A 23097-nucleotide genomic window follows, 5' to 3' on the forward strand; every position below is an offset into this window, starting at 1 on the left:
TTGTTTCAAGATCAGCCTCACCAAATTTGAAATTTACTTACAAGTTTAAATGTGTTAAATTTGTGTGTAGCAGTATACTTACAATCTTGGACCTGGCATCGAACGCCGGCATCCTCATCGTGTGAACAAATGTTTATCCCAAGTCCTTTGTTCCGACAGTCCAACAACGAATGCTCGTCTCCGATGCAATCCACTTCGTCTAGGTGTATGTCTTGCCCCGCACTCCCGGGGCCAAAGGTAGCCATGGACAGTGCTGCTTCTGCTTTCTTAAATCCGAGCTGTCGACAGACGACGTTGGCTTCGTTTAGCCCCCAGTTGTTATCACAAACAGTTCCCCAGACACCATTGGCGAAGACTTCGACGCGTCCTTCAGTAGAATCCGAACCGTCAACCAAGCGAACTAATTGGAGAAAAGGTACACCTTCCTTTAATTTGACATTACTTGGGTATTATTTGTAGGCAACACATAATTATTTTCATAACATTTTGTCAGTATCAAATAGATGTATCGCTGAGCAAAACATTCTTATTGCTGCAAAATATTGTGATGGATTAATGAGGGTTTGCGGTATTAACACCACCATGTGGGAGAATCTCTTTTGAGAAGATGTGTGGATCTGAAAAGAACCGGGTGGTTGTGAACACGACGTTCCGATCAGTATGCTCTGCAGGATCGTCGGGTTTTTTTTCCTTTTCTTTTTTTTTCTCCTGAATTTGCGGCGTACCGATCGGAACGTCGAGTCTCACAACCAACCAGTTTTTTTTCCCAATCCCATCTTCTCAAACGAGATTCTTCCACATGGTGTAACCGCAAACTCTTACTAGCTTACACTACGGCCATGGAAAGTTTTACAATTATTTATTTTCATGGAGATATCGAAGTATCGAAGCTTACTTTGGAAACCTTTTGGTTGGCTTTCTTTTTACAAAACTGGTTTGTTCATGTGAAAAAAATACATGGGGTAAACAGCAATACAATTCATATCAAAACCATACTAGTATTTGTGTATTTTGCATGTAAATAATGCGCCTGATACCTTCTGCTTGAGAAACATTTTTATAATAAGCCTGGCTGCTGTCAATCCGGAATACGAAGCGGCCAGTGGTGTTGACATTAGTGTCTTGGTCAACATCAACGATCAGGTCTCCCCGTGAGTTCGGAACAGCAATGAACGTATAGCCATCACCAGCATTCACCCCTACCTAAAATGATATAAAATACAAGAGGTGCAGTGGTTGCAAATGGTTTAAACATGTTGAATATCATTGAGAATAAATAATTAAATAATGGCAAAGAAAGACTCGTATGACTCCGAATGGAGACGTGCTCCAGTACCAATTTTAAGGTTCAAACTTAAAATGTCGCTTCGTAGATAGAGTCAATGTTAAATTCTGAATCACGGAACAAATACACATTGTTTGATGACTCGGTAAGACACTGGGCTGAGGACTTTTGGACTCATTGATGAGTAACTCTGTGTTCTTTTCAAGCGCGGATCCGGGAGGATCAACGGGGGCTATGCCCCCTCTCCCCACCCCCACCCCACCAAAAAATGAACCCTTTTTTTTAAGTGACGTCGTAATAAAATGCAGGCGTTGTGTGCACCACCATCTTTTCCTTAAACAAATGGTTAAAGTGGTCAGAAATTGCCTCAGACCGCACCACAGAGCAACCCCAATACCCACGCCGTAATTTTTTGACCCACTTTTTTTGGAACCAACCACTCTTTTGGGCCCCCCAAAAAAAGTGTCTTCTGTATCTGCTCTTGGTTTTGGTTAAGTGCACTGAACTGTGTAAGTGAATGTACTTTCGTACAAGGGTTGTAGTACACAAGAAGCTAACTATCTAACAGACCGCATGAACAATGACTTCAACCGATATTTTTGAGTTCTGGGGCCGGAATAATACAAAACTCAAACAAAACGTCAAAGAACTACACCTCTACTTACCACTGCTGGAACACCATTTTGTCCCAAGGTATTGCCACCACTGTTTCTTCCAGTCGTCCAACAAATGTTTTCATAGTTGAAAATGGTGAATGAGTACACACTGTCGCTCACAAAAACAGCTTGGAATGTGTTAGTCTGATGAATAAAATATATCGTCGAACAAAATGGATTAGCTGTCAGATTTAATATTTTTCCCACAATGTTTATATTCCTTCAAATTAACGCGCCCTCAAGTAAACTTGAAATTTCGGTTTGCAGGTCTTCAAGGGTCTACTTCAATAGATCGGGGCGGAGTGACGTCATACGATGAAAACATCTATTCATTTGCGCTCTAGTTTCCATTGGTTGCTATTTGTTATAACATTCAGCACTCCAGACTTAAGAACCATTTAGATTCAAGAACATAGTTCTGGGAGCTAGATAAGCCAATGTCCCGGATCCACCTGCAGTAAAAAGACCGGGATTTTAAGATTAGTACATTGTAATTATCGCCCAACTTGAAAAAAAAATATTTATTTTTATTTTATTTTATTGTATTTTATTTCTTTCTGGTAATGAAACCAAGGGTCCCTCAACAGTGCCTTAAGCACTGTAGCCCGGAAGCCTGAAGAAACCTGTAGAGAGAAGACAATGAGAAGAAATTACAGTCTTAGAGGTGGGAGGAAAAGCCCAGAGGAATATTCTGAGGAAAACCCACGGAATCAGGTAGGGACTGAAAACCCAATCCACTATGTGTTTCGATCGGACGTCATGACTTGTGGATGTCTCAGTAATATGTATAGACAAAACAATGACCAGACTGCGGTATTGTAAACGCACTCGAATATCCAAGTTTTGTATATGCACGTAAGCCACTGCCTGTCCAGGTAAGCGCACTCCTCGACGCCACGGGGACGAGGTTGGTTTTCAAACAATATACATATTTCCAATTTTAATTCAGCGATCTGCCCGATCAAACCCATTTAGAAGTGAACTGAGTTTTCTGAGCGTTCGTGGTACTTAAATCGTTGCATTGGACAGCAATACGGCATATGGTCAACTTACTAATACGTCGTTCTGCCGTTCATAGGGCCAAATAAAAAACGGCACTTTGTCCCACGTTGCGACGAACATCCAATCAGCTACGAAGTCGGCAAGTGTCTGGTTGACGAATGCCTGTCTGACTATATTCTCTGCCTTGACAAACATCAACTCGTTGTCTGAAGTACGAGAGGCGACTTCGCGGTACCACACGCTGCCATTGTGTTGAATGTTCACATCGGCCCAGAATACAGCCACCAAAATCTCATCAACAAGGGGAAACGGCTTAGGGGTGTACTCTGAAACTTGCGTGAGAAAGGAGAATACACCGTTGGTGTTCACCTGCAATCAAATAAAAACAAAAGTCTGGGCTTTCCGGTAGTTTACTGCAACAACAAAAAACAGTTCGACAAATTCATTCACTATTAATCCTTTATGGAACTGTCAACACACAGATATCAATAAAGGGAGATGTCTATCTTCCCAAGTTGCTCTCAAGACGTTGTATATTGGATACGCAATCACTTGCCGCGAAAAGGCGTTATCATTGGCAAACCACTATCATAACAACGTCTTGGCAATGCTGTAAAATCTCCCCGAGAATAAGGCAAAAGGTGGCGCATATACTACTTCTGTGGGCAAATACGATCCATTTTCGATCGCACGTGTACTACATTCGACAAAAAAGTGTTGCCGTGAAGATGCACAAAAGTCTATAAATGTATCATGCTCCAAAAGATACCTGTTTTTCAAATGAAAGCAAATGGTCCTACTCTTGAGGCTGAATTTCCTGATTCTATTTCCGTTCTGACATAAATATATTTACTGGGCAATGTCCAGTAAAATAGTTGTCTGTGTCTGCCCGATCACCCTGCGTTTGTAACTCAACAAACACGAATCACCAGTTTTATTTAAAACGTATGTAATATATCACCCAAAGCTTTAATTCTCGATACGAATATGGAATTCAATTTACATCACGCTATGTAAATTTTAATGTCAAGGCAACCCTTTTCTAAATTTCATTTTATTTAATTTTTTCTTGGATTGATATTAAAGTTACTACATTATTCATCTTTTTAGGGTACTGAGATTTGTGAATACTAGCGAGGTATGAAGTGTTTTGCTTGCCATGTCTGAAAAATAGTTGAGGTGGAAATACTTCAGCCTGGACTATGTGCGATCTACACCTAGGACAACACACGGCATGTGCATATCAGAATGCCCATATTGAACCAAACCATCGTCGTGTTTGAAAACGAATAAAACTGAAGCAAACTGCTTTTTAACTGGATTGACTGAAATATACTAAAACATTAAAGCGGCCTGATGTTTCGATCTCAACAAGATCTGCTTCAGAGGCAATATTACATCATAACGTTTTATGGCTTATGGGTTTTTTTTATTCTGTGCTTTTAGTGCTTAGGCCAAAAAAAAGTCTCCGGTTTCTGGTATGGAGCTTGCCCAAAACGTGGTGCGGCGACGCAGCTTTTTTTTTTTACCTGTTTTTTGGCTTCAAATGTCGGCGGATGACTGCAAATGGTGCCCGACTAAACTTAGTGCAAATATTATGGAAGACCAGAGAGGCCACATAAAGCTTATTCTCGATCATAACCCCATCTAAAAACACGTTAAAATTGTGCAGCAGCAGGATTCCTGTCAAACCAGTGAGTTTGGCGGTTTAGAGACATCATCTTTCATTGAAAATTTTGCCGGCGCGCATGGTTACGGCGATGCGCGCGTATACCAGAAACCGGAGACTTTTCTTTTTGGCCTTAATCATCCATTTTAGTTGTCACAAACAACTACAGTTGCAAACTTACATATAGAGACTCGTGGCTTTGGTCGAAAACGGGAAATGGCTTAGCCAGTGACAGCCTACCGGAGCCTTGATCATCATTTGGAGGGAGAATTGAGTCGCCTTCATTGGTTCCATACAAGAACATAAGCCCGTCGTTGTCTCCTTCGGTTTCTTCGTCGGTTTCTGGGGGAAACATGCAATATCCAGGATTTTTTTTTGTCGGTATAAAAACTTTTAAAATGTCAGTTACAAGACTATGCAAATCTTGTAAAACTGGTCAAATGGTGTTGGACCAATTTGGGACCAGCGAAATAAAGTTCAATGACTTCGGCGAATCATTCTGCTTATCGAGGCTAAAACTAAACTTTACGGAACGGAACATGTCTAAACCTAAACTTCCCGGAATGGATCATAATGTTACGCTCCACCTGCAGGGACTGATTCAACTAATAATACTCGGGACTGTGGTTAGGGCCATTGCTATAATCAGAAGTAAGAATGCTGGACAAAATTCAGTTGGCCTCTGCCCTATGCAAGATAGTTTCACCGTCTCGTCAAACCTTTTGTACATGTTCTGCATTTGCACTAGATTGATGAGACGTTTACCCTGCCTGTAAAATGATATTCATTGCAATGGTGTACACCATCAAGGAATTAATTCACCATCAAGGAATTCACTTTTTTCCAAAAAAAGATGCGGATTTATGCTCACATGGAAGCGTTTGTTTGCTAAGTTATAGCTTCGCTTTCCTCTGCTCCATAAAGTGAATGCAATGTTTCCCATCATTTTGTTTCATCAAGGAGTGCTTGATTTTTAGCAGCCCTGGTTTTAAGCACCCTGTCAATATCGCCAACCCATCCCCCCCCCCATGGGCTTGACATTTGATGATTTTTAACGAGGTCACTGTTATATACCAGAACCTTATTCCAAAGTTGCCATTGCAAACTATTTTTTTAAAGGTATTTATAAAGTTTTTTTTATAAAAAGGAACCGTGCATGTTTGTGAGTACAAAACATTGTGTTCTCTGCCCAATCCTATCAAGTGTTCATTTTCGACGACAAGCATGGTAAAGTATGTACAATATAGCTTTTTAAAAATATTTCTGATATACATGTACCTGTAACTATGTATGTCCGCAGTATGTTTCACCAATGTACTTTTCCTTATGAGTTTTACTTTACTTAACATTATTTTATCATTAATGCAGGGCCCCCAATGGACACCAGTTTTTAACTGTTGGGCATACCCTGCGTGCATTAAGATATGGAATAAATAAATAAATCTGATCAATTAAAATGAATGCTTGTGCTTCACTTGTGTAAATTCATGCCAAAACAAACTCACAATTTTGGCTTGTGACCTTGGAAGCCAAACGTAACTGCAACGATAGTTTCTGAAGATCAGATCCACAAAATTGAAAATTTCGAAATTTGAATCGGGCACCAAATGTGATTGGCACAATTGCACCAATACAGGACGACTGGAAAAAAGTAAACCCAAATGGTGCCCCTATGTACTTTTCTGGTTGTGGAATTTTGAAGACAAACACTGTTTTTTTTGTCCTGCACGGATCACATTTAAGGTATGTGTTTTTCAGTAAAATGAAACCATACCGTATCCTGAAATGATATAAGAAAAATCCCATAAGTCTCCGGGCTAGAAGGTAGGGCAAGACTATACTATAAACTCTTGACATTGTAAAGCATGGTTTTTGTTTTTTGTTTTTTTTATTAAATAAAATAGGGAGCCACCATTATTTTTATTTTTTTTGGGGGGGGGGGAATTTCCGTTCGTGTTGATAAAGATAAGTTTAACCCTTTTTGAAGATAAGTTAATACTTGAAACCGACACTTTTGTATTTTCAATATTTTAAGACGTGAGGTAAAAGAAAATAAAAACAATGCCGTTTATGCAAAAAAAGTATTTTAAGGCTTCATTTTAGTTTTTTGGCCTGCTCATAGCCTTTGCGTTTAAATTTTACATTTTCTGTGCTCTGGGTTTCCACGTTAGGTTCGCCTTCAATAAAAATAAAAGTGCATTTTGTATCACCAATAAAACAAATTAAATAATTTGCAACATTAAACTTTTTGAATTTTCAAATGTGTTTAGTAGATGCCCTCAGAGTACTGGTAGGCTACACGTTAAATGTAATGTAAAATGAAAATCATTTAGTGGGTTGTGTTTCAATAATGAACCGTGAAAGTATTTTCCCCAGAACCATTGAGGGCCGCCAGATTAATGCTCAGTATTTGTATAATCTTACCAGATCCATCAATATAGACAAGACAGTCAAGCAGTATCAACAAGATAGCTATCCATGCACGGCGCATCTTGGCAGCAGTCATAGCATACAGCAACCGGTGCAAACTGAGGCCAAATTAAAACTGTTTTCACGCTAAATATTTTGAAAACCGATTTGAAATCAATTAAATAAATGACTGATGGCAAGTGTGCCCGATTCGCACATTTTAATTAATTTCGTCATATCGCGTTGTCACGGGCGGGTATAGGGCGTGAGCTTGGAATTTGGGTTTGGACTTATTTGTATATCGTCCGGGTAACCCGTACAGAGAATAATAACGGCACTGACTATATTTCACTGCCAATGAAGAAACAACAACAACTTTTGAGGGAGGCTCCGTGCCACTGGATCGCTCCGTGTATAACGCCGTGGGAACGTAATGCAACAAAAGGATTCAGCCTTGGGCGATAGATGAATAGTGACACAAATAGCCATCCATAACTAATTTTGATAGGTTATTTGTCGAGATAATGGCTTGCGACAACGATGAATGACTTGCGTCTCGGCAACTTGCGATGACCCAATGAATTAAGTGTGGATTGTCAATGGAAATTAGCTGTTTGGAAAATTTTAATTAAAGTTCATTGGCCTTACGACTTAACCTCAAAGGGTGAATCCAGGTGCCACCGATTAAAGCACGCGTATTATTTTTTCCCACGGTAAAATCTCAGTAGGTCTGGGGCCTGCTACCCGCCCGCAAATCACCTCCGGTGCCTGCGGGCGAAATTCGAAAGGAGGTGGGGGGAGGTCCTGGACCTCAGACATTGCGATGGGCAGCCCTGTCCCCTTATTTACCCGTTATTTAGCGAAATAACAATAAAACGTATATAAGCAGAAAGAAACGTATGGGGCTGTTCGAATAAGTCTAATTAGAGCACAGCATGGTACATACACAAGACTAATAAAGCCATTAACACTAATACAGAAAAAAAAGAGTAAAAAGGCAATCAAGGACAATTTGCAAAAGAAAACAAAACAAAGACACAAGGGACTAGAAGTAAATGAAAAGAGGGAGATACGAAAAAGAGAAATCATCATGGTAAAACCCCCAAAGAACCCGGTGAATAAAGAAGCATTGGAGATAGAAACTGCGCATATGGAAACTCAGGATGAGAAGCTGTGCTGCATACAATGACAGGAGGAATCTCTTATGCGGAGATTTAAAGGGAAGATACAACATGGGAAAACATCGCAAAACGAAATGATCAAATTATCACAAAATACCTTACTGGATTATTAGGGAATGACAGTCTAAAGCATCCTGTAAAATCGTGGCTCCTGGTGTGCTGACATTTTCAAGAAAAATGGTATTTTTCCAACGCTGGTCGGCCACGGCCGACCAGCGTTGAAGAAAACTGGCTTTTTTTTTCAAAAACTGCTCCTCATTTTTCATAATTAGTTATTCCGCATTTTCTTTGCAATTGATCACACATCTGTGAGGGGTACAAGCCTGCTAGACTGATACTCTGACCTTACAATTCCCCAAAGTCTATAAATTGCTCCGTTTCATCTTCAGTGGGGACAGGGAACCAGACTACAAGAACACGATTGGTTTGAGCATCTACATGCCCAAAACGTGAAACAAGTCATTTTAACAATATTTGCTATAACATACTTATCCTCCGAATCCATTTATTTCTGAAAATTGCAGCTTTTTTGTTTGTTTGTTTTTGTGGGGGGTGCGAACCCCAAACTCCCCGGTCGCTATTATATTGTGACCGACGAGCCTGTTCATAGGTACATTCACAATGAAGTTTAACCGACCGCCTATATAGTATAGACTTAACCTTTATATCGCAGAAGTCAGTATTCATTATTTCGGAGAAATTGTGTGTGGTCTAGTTTCATTCTTTTCTGATTGTGATAGGTAAATGTATTTCAGTTATTAAATACCTTCACATGTTGGTACCGAGTCACTCCAAGTGACGTTGCTATAGCCAGTCTCAATGCATTCAATGCTGGATGTTCCATGGAGGGTATATCCAGGGTCACAGGAGAAATCCACACGAGTCCCGAAGAACTTGAAGTTGTTGAGATTGTACGACAGTGAAGGCGGGTTGGTGATGGTGTGGTCTCCGTTGGTTGGTGGTCCTATGTCATTACTACACACTCCTTGTGATACTGCATTGAGACAAGAAGACACATGTACCTCGTGAACTTCTGATGAGGGGATCCATGTTGATCCACGAGTCAATCACAATTCTGTTCGCTTGTAAATCACAAGCTACTTCACAAGTCCGCTCACAAGTAACATTGGATGAATGTTGGCAAAGGAATGCTTTCTGTCTCAGTTTATTTGAATAGCTTGTGACTTGACGGGGGACTGGATGATTTGTGATGGACCTATGAGGACTTGTGACGCAGTCAACTGACTTTGACTGAAAATCCACAGTACATTTAAATCAAACTGTAAAATGTGTTCAGTTGGTTCGTTTGTGTACTCACCTCTGTACACGGATAAGCGCCAACCGCCTCCACAGATCTGGTCGCTGTTTCCGGTGCACACATCTTGACAATCGGAATCCGGCTCTTCACCGTGTTTGTCGTAGTCGTTATTCCCACACCAGCATTCCTGCGCGTCTTGCAGTCCCGCATATTTATACTCGGTAGGTTCCAAACAGTTTCTGAAGCAGCGCTCAACCGACTGTTGATTGTATTCTATTGCTGGACCAAACGGTAGGGCACGATCACTAGCGTCCCCAAAACATCCCAAATAGCCAGGGACTGGACAAAGAAAACACATTTGAAAAGATAACTCGTATTAAACTTCACGAAATGTCTTTAAAGTGTCAACCCAATAAACACAAGCTTATAGCTTGAGCACTAACTTCATATCGCTTTATTCACCAGCAATGTCAGATAGGCCTACTGATGGTACGATTGGGCTAATCCCCGATGGCCATTTGCTTCTATTCGATTTATTTTACTCTGCAGTTTTTCTTTCGAGGAATACAGCGCATTGAACTTGAAACTTAATCATTATGAACAAAGACCCTGTTTTGCATGATTTGTTGGATCGCAGTGTTAATGCAGTTATTAACGTACATTGGGCTTGATATTGACTATTTCTTGGCAAAGAATGTATCATTGATTCACTGAACACTTGTGCTTTTGTCAAACTCGTTTACTTTCCCACCAAACTTGATAGAGTTTTGCTTGGTTAAAATGGTTCATCTTCTTCATCACTGTACTTTTCTTCAATAGGCCTGCAAGCGTAATTTTGTTTCCTAGGAGGGTTAGAGGCAATGTCATGAATAATTCAGTTTTTCCTTTGAATCATTGCAAGACTTAGGTTCTCGTTCTATTTTCCCCTTAATTTAAAATTATCTCAGTGATAAATTTGGAGAAGAAAAATAGCTGATGAAAATGAGCAGCCACGACGTGGATTCGAACCAGAGATCTTTGTATCCATAGCTCATCTCGCTATCCATTAGGCTACCGTGTGTTAGCTCAACGACAACCGTTCTTTAAAATGCTTTAGTGTATTGTAACTAGTTGAGTAACTAACAACAATGCTGTTGATGTCATTGTCCGTTCTCATGGATAAACATGAATTATTCATGAAATTGCCCCTAACCCTCCTAGGAATAAAAATTACGCGGCCTGCAAGCAATAACATGTGCTGCGTGTGTTAAGTAAATACAGCCTTCATCGTAAGGGGGGGGGGGGGGGTCTGCGGTGCGAACCCCAATTTCTCCGGTGGCTGTACGCAGATTGTGATCGACGAGCCTGTTCTTACATACATTCAAAATGAAGTTCAACTGACCGTCTTTATAGTACAGACTTAACCTTTAGGTCTAAATTGGAGAAGACAGTATTCAATATTTTGGAGACAGAATATGTGTAGTCTAGTTTCATTCTTTTATGATAGGTAAATGTATTTCAGTTATTAAATACCTTCACATGTTGGTACCGAGTCACTCCAAGTGACGTTGCTATAGCCAGTCTCAATGCATTCAATGCTGGATGCTCCATGGAGGGTATATCCAGGGTCACAGGAGAAATCCACACGAGTCCCGAAGAACTTGAAGTTGTTGAGATTGTACGACAGTGAAGGCGGGTTGGTGATGGTGTGGTCTCCGTTGGTTGGTGGTCCTATGTCATTACTACATACTCCTTCTAATACTGCAATAAGACAACAAGACACATGTACCTCGTGAACTTCTGACGAGGGGATCCATGTTGTTGACGAGTCAATCACAATTCTGTTTGCAAGTAAATCACAAGCTACTTCACAAGTCCACTTACAAGTAACATTGGATGAATGTTGGCAAAGGAATGCTTTCTGTCTCAGTTTATTTGAATAGCTTGTGACTTGACGGGGGACTGCATGATTTGTGATGGACCTATGAGGACTTGTGACGCAGTCAACTGACTTTGACTGAAAATCCACAGTACATTTAAATCAAACTGTAAAATGTGTTCAGTTGGTTCGTTTGTGTACTCACCTCTGTACACGGATAAGCGCCAACCGCCTCCACAGATCTGGTCGCTGTTTCCGGTGCACACATCTTGACAATCGGAATCCGGCTCTTCACCGTGTTTGTCGTAGTCGTTATTCCCACACCAGCATTCCTGTGCGTTTTGCAGTCCCGCATATTTATACTCGGTAGGTTCCAAGCAGTTTCTGAAGCAGCGCTCTACCGACTGTTCATTATCTATTGCTGGACCGACCGATAAGGCACGATCACTAGCGTCCCCAAAACATCCCAAATAGCCAGGGACTGGACAAAGAAAAACAAATTTTGAAAACATAACTCGTATACAACTTTACGCGTAGAGTACATCAAGTTCGTCAAAATGTCTTTAAAGTGTCAACCCAGTAAATACAAGCTGTACTTAGCTTGAGCACTAACTTCAAATCGCTTTATTCACCAGCAATGTCAGATGCTGATGGTACGATCGGGCTAATCCCCGATGGCCATTTGCTTCTATTCGATATATTTTACTCTGCAGTTTTTCTTTCGTGGAATGCAGCGCATTGAACTTGAAACTTAATATGAACATCAACCCAGATCTCACAAATGCAAGAATTTTTCTTAATCTGCCTATTGGATACTAATCATAACACCGCTAATGGACTTATGAAAATGAAACAGTGAGTGATGTTTGAAATGGACGCTTAATTTAGGACATAAAAATATAAATAGATGTCCCGCTTTAATATTATTCGGTTTCTCATTGTGATTCTAAAACAAAAAATGTGTTGCATCGAGGAAGCAGTAATAGAACTCGTTCCCAAAAAGGATGAGGTTCTTTTCTTAGTCCTCCAAACTCAAAGACCCTTTTGTGCATAATTTTGTTGGATCGCAGTGCTAATGCAGTTGTCACCGTACATTGGGCTTGATATTCGACTATTTCTTGGCAAAGAATGTATCATTGGTTTACTGCGCAGTTGTGCTTTTGTCAAACTCGTTTACTTTCCCGCCAAACTTAATAGAGTTTTTGCTTGGTTAAAATGGTTCATCTTCGTCATCACTGTACTCTTCTCAATAGGCCAGTAAACTTCTGTCCAATAATGTGCTGCGTGTGTTAAGTAAATACAGCCTACATCTGCAATGTCGCCCTCTATGGTTATTTTGTAACTACGGATACTGAGATAGGCCATTTTTTACAGTAAATGAATACAAAACTTGATAAGCCACACAGTTAAATTGAAATTTCTAATTTTGGGTTAATTATTTATCCTTAAAGGTATTTTTGGCCGAACAAAATTCTTGAGACATTCAAAGAAAAACATATTTCTTAAAAATAAACTCGGCAGCCATTTAGAAAAGCAGCGTGGAATGCAGCCCATTGAACTTGAAACTTAATACGAACACAAACCCAGATCTCACAAATGCAAGAATTTTCTTAATCTGCTTATTGGATACTAATTATAACACCGCTTATGGACTTATGAAAATGAAACAGTGAGTGATCATTTTTGAAATGGACGCTTAATTTAGGACAAAAAAATTAGGACGGAAAAAATCAAACACTTTCGATCTCAGGCTGTGCGCCGTGGTCATATACGGCTCGATGTGGCGGCTGCCTAAGGCGCCTTTACATGCCTGCGGCTCGACCACGTTGTAGCCGCGTCCTTCGCAATTCAGCTTCTCAGCTGCGAGTAAGGATGATTAGCATCCCAAATGATTATTATTATTATTAACTACAAAACCGGTGGTATAAAACAGTTTTGGTTTTTTTTTCAATAATGAACCTTGAAAGTATATTTCCCTAGAAACCTTGAGCGCTCCCAGATCAATGTTCAGTATAGGTCTATTATTCTTACCGGATCCATCTATATAGACAAGACAGCCAAGTAGCATCAACAAGCTACCTATCCAAGCACGGAGCATCTTTGCAGAGTCAAATCATACAACAACCGATGCAAACTGAGGCCAATTTTCAACAATCTTCAACAGTTTTCACGCTCATTGTTTTGGAAACGATAATGATTTATGACAAGTGTGCCCGTTTCGCACAATTTAATTAATTTCGTCATGTTGTAGTGTCACAGGCGGAGACTAAGTAGGGCGTGAGATTGGTACCTTGGTTTGGAATTATTTGTAGATTGTCCTAGTAACCCGTAAAGAGAACAATAACGGCACTTCCCGTTGGTCGACTCTATCTCGTCACGGTTGCCAATAAAGAAACAACAACAAGTTTATGGAGAGGCTCCATGCTACTGGATTGCTCCGTGTAGCTCGCCGTGGGAACGTACTGCAACAAAGGGACCCAGCCTTGGGCGATAGATGAATAGTGACACGAATAGCCATCCATAACTAATTTGATAAGAAACAAGATTATGAAAACCGACAATGAAGAATGACTTGCGTCTCGGCAACTGTTGATAACCCAATTAGTTCAGTGCGGTTTGCCATTGGAAATTAGTTGTTTGGAAGATTTTAATTAAAGTTCATTGGCCTTACGACTAAGCTAAAATAGGAAAATTGAAGTGGACTGATTAAGACCCGTGTGCATTACGCGTACAATACGATAGGTAGGCAACTTTCTTGGGGTAACATCTGTGTAACAAAGTGTCTTTGCGTGAGCGTTATCAGACGTCGTCATCAGAGCATTCGAATGTGTCAGCTCCAGTGGTCTCCCCAACTCTTCCTTTCTTACCGATGAGGGGGTACTCACGGAACCCATCGCATCACCAAAATGCCAAAATGTTAGATACTTCTTTTTGCTGATTCATTGTTTTTTCATCACATGACATTATGGCAATGAACGAACTTTCTCACTATTGTTTTCAACTTGAGCAAACTTTGAGTTCACAATTGGCAAAGAAAACGCTTTAACTGAACAGTGTCTTCCTATCACAACAGCACTTTCCAATAAAATTAACTAAAAAGGGATGTCACAACAGTTTTCATACATTAAAGAGGAGTAGAAAGGTGCACAAAATATGTTCCCAAGTAAAATTCATGCAATGGTCCCTTTAAAATAATTGCTATAAAATACTAACCCCCAAATCCATCCATTTCTGAAAATTACAGCAAAAGCAAAATGTTGTATGTATTTCCTTTAATGGAGAAATATACAGTCAGGTTGGTTCCAAGGATTTTGCTCGGGCGATGAAGTCGACCTCAGTTGCTAAATGGCTTGAACACAAAGATGATGCCGTGTTGAAATTGGTACTTGATGCAAACAAAATTATATCACGGTCAATAAAATGGTTTAAAATGGAGTCCCGTGCTCAGTTTTACTGGGATAATTTTCTACATGTAAGCTTGGCCATTATTATGTGCGGCGCATAACCAGTTAAATAGATTACAATAATTGCATCGCATATTCAATTACACATGTACGCTGCGTAGGCCTGTAAACCGATTCTACATTGTGTGATCTTCGCTGAGCATAAGTGAGTAGCATAATAATGGACTGCACATTGAACTACTCAACCATTTTAGACAAGGATATTTCCTTTGTATGCAATCTTTAGAACAGAATGTTTGTTTATTCTGACGGACTAATAATACACACGCACTTTTGCTCACTAAAACAGGTATACAAACTCAAATGTAGCTGGTCTACAATATAATACTATCATACATCCGGTGTCATATGAAAATCAGACTCTTTTTTCCCTTTTATTGGTTAAACCCTCTCACGTGACCGGTCCCTCTCCTAATTATCTATGCATGAGCATGCGCGATACCACCAATGAGTCCGTATTTCATAAAACCTAAATTCATGCTACACCGGCATTCCGGCTACTGTGAAAAGAAATGTTATCATTTAGCTGTAAATTTGCAAAATGACAGAATACAAAAAATATGTGACTCTTTTTGTCCTGAAATTAATGTTCCTTAAATAGCACTGGCAATTTAAAAAAAAAGAAGGCAAGGTACTAGGGTATTACCTTAGTCCCTCGTTACCATGGAATTGCAGATACAGTGATTCCTGCGGGAACAAACCCAACATCAAATGATCTGGTAATTTTTCAATGTTCACATTATCTTGAGTAAAGATCCGTAACACGGGGAAAAAAATTAAAGAATATAATCATTAACAAGTAAGTATCAGCAGGGCTTACACACCTTCCTTGTTTGACTCACGGCATATTGAGAAATACATGAAGTTCATCGTATTTACGCTAAGCTAAAACCATGTAGGAGTCCTCTGAAATGAGAATCAGACTCCAAATTAAGTAAAACTAGGAGTAGTTGGACGTTATGATAAAACGAAGCAGAATATAAAACGAAGTAGGATTTATCTAAGTACTGAAATGAAATTTCTCAATCAATAAGCTTATCATCACTTTGCCGGCCATGAAATTTCCTTTTGCGTTAAACATACCAGCTGTAGATATTCTGGATCCAGCAACAATTTTAAGCTCAGAGATATTGTTAATCTTAAACTTATGTCTTTAATTACAGATATCATTTCTGAGGCCTACATAGTACCCTTAAAAACAAAACTACTCATACAACAGAAATACTTCCATAGTGATTACAGAATGATAAGCACACGATGGAGACAAATCAGTCTCTACAAATTGGTGTGAAATAATTCCAGAAGCAAAGGTTTGTCACGATGTATAATTATATCAACAGTAAGCAAAACAAAAAACCAAACTAGTTCTTGAATGGCAAAATATTAAACCCAATATTGAAAATAGTTCTTGCTATTAAACTTGAAGAGTGTTAGTCTATAGTTATTAAACATTGGCGGCGCCTCAAGTTGTGAGAAATAGCATAGGTCTATACCGTTTATAAATTACAAAATGCAGCATTAAACTACTTAAACAAACGTCTTCGATTCCCAATAGACGTTATTCACAAGAAAGACATTTTTGATCGTGATCCTAAATGTATTTTGTAAACTGTAGCTCTTCATTGGCATGTGCAAGACTATTTATGCGGTCTACGTTTCACTTTCATTTTTTTTTAAATGTGGCTTAAAACATTAGGGTTTATTAATTGACACATTTTAATTTCATGTATTCATCAGAGTAGACTGGTATTAATTGGAATTTACTTTAATTTTTATTCGCAAGTTCCAAAAGTGAAGATTTTACCTCGTTTTCAATTTAATATTACCGACTCATGAATAACGCCTGTAGGTCTTGTTCCCTTACTCCATGTTCTAACCTTTATAATTACAGTCTTTTAACTTAATCACCCCAGACCGGTGTAGTACACTGAATTAAACAAACATAATATAAGCGCAAACCACCACGTCTTACAAAGATATATCCAAAATACTGCATTAAACATCGCGTAAAGGCTATATTCCTGCGTTAATATTATAACTCTATGGCATCGCGTAACTACTCGGTGCGCATTTCTTGCTTCGCTCTATGCTTCGCGCGTGTTGAACTAGGTCACGTGCTGGAGGAACGATACATTTAGCTCCGTTACTTTACGTTAATTTGTTGTGCTATCATTGATCTCCATATACACAGAATGGCGGAGATTTATCGCACAGTGAATGGGCGCGTGTGGACGCGCTGCCGATCTAGTCTTTTTATTCTATATTCATAAATACCTCAGACAGTTTAGCTATTCCTATTGGTCGGTCTTAAACGGATGATAAAGACATGGCTAGCTGGTCTTAAACACTTTTCCAGTGTCACAATAAAATGTGGACTCCTAAAAATCCAGTGCCTCTTACCGTTTCATTGGTTGAACGTTCACAATCCTCACGTAGGCATGCGCAACACTACAAGCGAGACAGAATTTTATAGTTCTAAATTCAAAACGCAACGCCCCAGGTGCGTTCTGCGTAACATCGCGCAGAACATGCTACGCGCGCGTCAATCTCCATAAAAGGGTTGTTTACATCTTACTCGCCAGCTGAACACTCCATTATTTTGCTAGAGGGGTGTTTCAAAAAGCATGAAGTGAACTTGTTGATCAAAATCCCACAGGAATTAATTTCATGCCATAAGCTCCGTGATATAAGCAACCGTCTTTCTTATATTCGTCGCTAATTCCTCCCGCCCCTTTCTTTTTGTTTGGGGGGGGGGGGGGTAAGGGGGGGGGGTCTGCGGTGCGAACCCCAATTTCCCCGGTGGCTGTACGCATATTGTGATCGACGAGCCTGTTCTTACATACATTCACAATGAAGTTCAACTGACCGTCTTTATAGTATAGACTTAATCTTCAGGTGTAAATTGGAGAAGTCAATATTCAATATTTCGGAGACAGAACATGTGTAGTATAGTTTCATTCTTTTCTGATAGGTAAATGTATTTCAGTTATTAAATACCTTCACATGTTGGTACCGAGTCACTCCAAGTGACGTTGCTATAGCCAGTCTCAATGCATTCAATACTGGATGTTCCATGGAGGGTATATCCAGGATCACAGGAGAAATCCACACGAGTCCCGAAGAACTTGAAGTTGTTGAGATTGTAAGACAGTGAAGGCGGGTTGGTGATGGTGTGGTCTCCGTTGGTTGGTGGTCCTATGTCATTACTACACACTCCTTGTGATACTGCAATAAGACAAGAAGACACATGTACCTCGTGAACTTCTGATGAGGGGATCCATGTTGATCCACGAGTCAATCACAATTCTGTTCGCTTGTAAATCACAAGCTACTTCACAAGTCCGCTCACAAGTAACATTGGATGAATGTTGGCAAAGGAATGCTTTCTGTCTCAGTTTATTTGAATAGCTTGTGACTTGACGGGGGACTGGATGATTTGTGATGGACCTATGAGGACTTGTGACGCAGTCAACTGACTTTGACTGAAAATCCACAGTACATTTAAATCAAACTGTAAAATGTGTTCAGTTGGTTCGTTTGTGTACTCACCTCTGTACACGGATAAGCGCCAACCGCCTCCACAGATCTGGTCGCTGTTTCCGGTGCACACATCTTGACAATCGGAATCCGGCTCTTCACCGTGTTTGTCGTAGTCGTTATTCCCACACCAGCATTCCTGCGCGTCTTGCAGTCCCGCATATTTATACTCGGTAGGTTGTAAACAGTTTCTGAAGCAGCGCTCTACCGACTGTTCATTATCTATTGCTGGACCAACCGGTAGGGCACGATCACTAGCGTCCCCAAAACATCCCAAATAGCCAGGAACTGGACAAAGAAAAACAAATTTTGAAAACATAACTCGTATACAACTTTACGCGTAGAGTACATCAAGTACGTCAAAATGTCTTTAAAGTGTCACCCCAGTAAATACAAGCTGTAGTTAGCTTGAGCACTAACTTCAAATCGCTTTATTTACCAGCAATGTCAGATGCTGATGGTACGATCGGGCTAATCCCCGATGGCCATTTCTATTCTTTTCGATATATTTTACTCTGCAGTTTTTCTTTCGTGGAATGCAGCCCATTCAACTTGAAACTTAATATGAACATCAACCCAGATCTCACAAATGCAAGAATTTTCTTAATCTGCTTATTGGATACTAATCATAACACCGCTTATGGACTTATGAAAATGAAACAGTGAGTGATCATTTTTGAAATGGACGCTTAATTTAGGACAAAAAATTTAGGACGGAAAAAATCAAACACTTTCGATCTCAGGCTGTGCGCCGTGGTCATATACGGCTCGATGTGGCGGCTGCCTAAGGCGCCTTTACATGCCTGCGGCTCAACCACGTTGTAGCCGCGTCCTTCGCAATTCAGCTTCTCAGCTGCGAGTAAGGATGATAAGCATCCCAAATTATTATTATTATTATTAACTACAAAACCGGTGGTATAAAACAGTTTCGGTTTTTTTTCAATAATGAACCTTGAAAGTATATTTCCCTAGAAACCTTGAGCGCTCCCAGATCAATGTTCAGTATATGTCTATTTTTCTTACCGGATCCATCTATATAGACAAGACAGCCAAGAAGCATCAACAAGATAGCTATCCAAGCACGGAGCATCTCTGCAGAGTCATAGCATACAACAACCGATGCAAACTGAGGCCAATTTTCAACAATCTTCAACAATTTTTACGCTCAATGTTTTGGAAACTATAATGATTTATGACAAGTGTGCCCGTTTCGCACAATTTAATTAATTTCGTCATGTTGAAGTGTCACCGGCGGAGACTAAGTAGGGCGTGAGATTGGAACCTTGGTTTTGAATTAGTCGTAGATCGTCCGAGTTATCAGTAAAGAGAACAATAACGGCACTTGCCGCCGTTGACTCTATCTCGTCACGGTTGCCAATGAAGAAACAACAAGTTTATGGAGAGGCTCCGTGCTACTGGTTTGCTCCGTGTCGCTCGCCGTGGGAACGTACTGCAACAAAGGGACCCAGCCTTGGGCGATAGATGAAAAGTGACACGAATAGCCATCCATAACTAATTTGATAAGAAACGAGATTATGAAAACCGACAATGATGAATGACTTGCGTCTCGGCAACTTTTGATAACCCAATTAGTTCAGTGCGGTAGTGCCATTGGCAATTAGTTGTTTGGAAGATTTTAATTAAAGTTCATTGGCCTTACGACTAAGCTAAAATAGGAAAATCGAAGTGGACTGATTAAGACCCGTGTGCATTACGCGTACAATACGATAGGTAGGCAACTTTCTTGGGGTAACATCTGTGTAACATAGTGTCTTTGCGTGAGCGTTATCAGGCGTCGTCAGCAGAGCATTCGAATGTGTCAGCTCCAGTGGTCTCCCCAACTCTCCCTTTCTTACCGATGAGGGGGTACTCACGGAGCCCATTGCATCACCAACAAATGCCTAAATGTTAGATACTTCTTTTTGCTGATTCATTGTTTTTTCATCACATGACACTATGGCAATGAACGAACTTTCTTACTATTGTTTTCAACTTGAGCAAACTTTGAGTTCACAATTGGCAAAGAAAACGCTTTCACTGAACAGTGTCTTCCTATCACAACAGCACTTTCCAATAAAATTAACTAAAAAGGGATGTCACAACAGTTTTCATACATTAAAGAGGAGTAGAAAGGTGCACAAAATATGTTCCCAAGTAAAATTCATGCCATGGCCCCTTTAAAATAATTGCTATAAAATACTAACCCCCAAATCCATCCATTTCTGAAAATTACAGCAAAAGCAAAATGTTGTATGTATTTCATTTAATGGAGAAATATACAAGTCAGGTTGGTTCCAAGGATTTGGCTCGGGCGATGAAGTCGACCTCAGTTGCTAAATGGCTTGAACACAAAGATGATGCCGTGTTGAAATTGGTACTTGATGCAAACAAAATTATATCACGGTCAATAAAATGGTTTAAAATGGAGTCCCGTGCTCAGTTTTACTGGGATAATTTTCTACATGTAAGCTTGGCCATTATTATGTGCGGCGCATAACCAGTTAAATAGATTACAATAATTGCATCGCATATTCAATTACACATGTACGCTGCGTAGGCCTGTAAACCGATTCTACATTGTGTGATCTTCGCTGAGCATAAGTGAGTAGCATAATAATAGACTGCACATTGAACTACTCAACCATTTTAGACAAGGATATTTCCTTTGTATGCAATCTTTAGAACAGAATGTTTGTTTATTCTGACGGACTAATAATACACACGCACTTTTGCTCACTAAAACAGGTATACAAACTCAAATGTAGCTGGTCTACAATATAATACTATCATACATCCGGTGTCATATGAAAATCAGACTCTTTTTTCCCTTTTATTGGTTAAACCCTCTCACGTGACCGGTCCCTCTCCTAATTATCTATGCATGAGCATGCGCGATACCACCAATGAGTCCGTATTTCATAAAACCTAAATTCATGCTACACCGGCATTCCGGCTACTGTGAAAAGAAATGTTATCATTTAGCTGTAAATTTGCAAAATGACAGAATACAAAAAATATGTGACTCTTTTTGTCCTGAAATTAATGTTCCTTAAATAGCACTGGCAATTTTAAAAAAAAAAGAAGGCAAGGTACTAGGGTATTACCTTAGTCCCTCGTTACCATGGAATTGCAGATACAGTGATTCCTGCGGGAACAAACCCAACATCAAATGATCTGGTAATTTTTCAATGTTCACATTATCTTGAGTAAAGATCCGTAACACGGGGAAAAAAATTAAAGAATATAATCATTAACAAGTAAGTATCAGCAGGGCTTACACACCTTCCTTGTTTGACTCACGGCATATTGAGAAATACATGAAGTTCATCGTATTTACGCTAAGCTAAAACCATGTAGGAGTCCTCTGAAATGAGAATCAGACTCCAAATTAAGTAAAACTAGGAGTAGTTGGACGTTATGATAAAACGAAGCAGAATATAAAACGAAGTAGGATTTATCTAAGTACTGAAATGAAATTTCTCAATCAATAAGCTTATCATCACTTTGCCGGCCATGAAATTTCCTTTTGCGTTAAACATACCAGCTGTAGATATTCTGGATCCAGCAACAATTTTAAGCTCAGAGATATTGTTAATCTTAAACTTATGTCTTTAATTACAGATATCATTTCTGAGGCCTACATAGTACCCTTAAAAACAAAACTACTCATACAACAGAAATACTTCCATAGTGATTACAGAATGATAAGCACACGATGGAGACAAATCAGTCTCTACAAATTGGTGTGAAATAATTCCAGAAGCAAAGGTTTGTCACGAATAGTCTTAACAAACCAGCGACATTAAAATACTTAACGAAGCCCTATTATATCTAATACCTTTACATCATAATCTCAATGATCCTTGCGAAGTCATCTTAAATTCACATAAGCTATAGACCCCTACATAAATGTAGATGAATGCTTTTTTACCATACATACATGAACGCTTTTTTTTTTAATCCTCCTGTGTAATAATAGTAAAATACGATGTATAATTATATCAAAAGTAAGCAAAACAAAAAACCAAACTAGTTCTTGAATGGCAAAATATTAAACCCAATATTGAAAATAGTTCTTGCTATTAAACTTGAAGAGTGTTAGTCTATAGTTATTAAACATTGGCGGCGCCTCAAGTTGTGAGAAATAGCATAGGTCTATACCGTTTATAAATTACAAAATGCAGCATTAAACTACTTAAACAAACGTCTTCGATTCCCAATAGACGTTATTCACAAGAAAGACATTTTTGATCGTGATCCTAAATGTATTTTGTAAACTGTAGCTCTTCATTGGCATGTGCAAGACTATTTATGCGGTCTACGTTTCACTTTCATTTTTTTTTAAATGTGGCTTAAAACATTAGGGTTTATTAATTGACACATTTTAATTTCATGTATTCGTCAGAGTAGACTGGTATTAATTGGAATTTACTTTAATTTTTATTCGCAAGTTCCAAAAGTGAAGATTTTACCTCGTTTTCAATTTAATATTACCGACTCATGAATAACGCCTGTAGGTCTTGTTCCCTTACTCCATGTTCTAACCTTTATAATTACAGTCTTTTAACTTAATCACCCCAGACCGGTGTAGTACACTGAATTAAACAAACATAATATAAGCGCAAACCACCACGTCTTACAAAAATATATCCAAAATACTGCATTAAACATCGCGTAAAGGCTATATTCCTGCGTTAATATTATAACTCTATGGCATCGCGTAACTACTCGGTGCGCATTTCTTGCTTCGCTCTATGCTTCGCGCGTGTTGAACTAGG

The 23097-nt window shown here is 39.4% G+C and overlaps 1 protein-coding gene across 1 annotated transcript in view; it reads right to left on the reverse strand.

Moving 5' to 3' along the window:
• LOC119741307 overlaps positions 1-18687 on the reverse strand; it is a 37633-nt gene extending 18946 nt beyond the window's left edge. The window contains exons 1-11 of the mRNA XM_038217058.1: positions 18332-18687; positions 17780-18007; positions 11524-11799; positions 10973-11200; positions 9521-9799; positions 8969-9196; positions 4794-4954; positions 2995-3312; positions 1951-2085; positions 1038-1203; positions 83-400 (exon numbers count right to left, since the gene is read on the reverse strand). Of these exons, the coding sequence (XP_038072986.1) occupies positions 83-400; positions 1038-1203; positions 1951-2085; positions 2995-3312; positions 4794-4954; positions 8969-9196; positions 9521-9799; positions 10973-11200; positions 11524-11799; positions 17780-18007; positions 18332-18638 (2644 nt within the window). The 5' untranslated portion in view covers positions 18639-18687. The remainder of the gene's footprint in view (positions 1-82; positions 401-1037; positions 1204-1950; positions 2086-2994; positions 3313-4793; positions 4955-8968; positions 9197-9520; positions 9800-10972; positions 11201-11523; positions 11800-17779; positions 18008-18331) is intronic.
• Positions 18688-23097: the final 4410 nt, after the last annotated feature.

Source organism: Patiria miniata, unplaced genomic scaffold (genome assembly GCF_015706575.1).
Source record: "Patiria miniata isolate m_02_andy unplaced genomic scaffold, ASM1570657v1 HiC_scaffold_5, whole genome shotgun sequence".
Lineage (NCBI taxonomy): Eukaryota > Metazoa > Echinodermata > Asteroidea > Valvatida > Asterinidae > Patiria > Patiria miniata.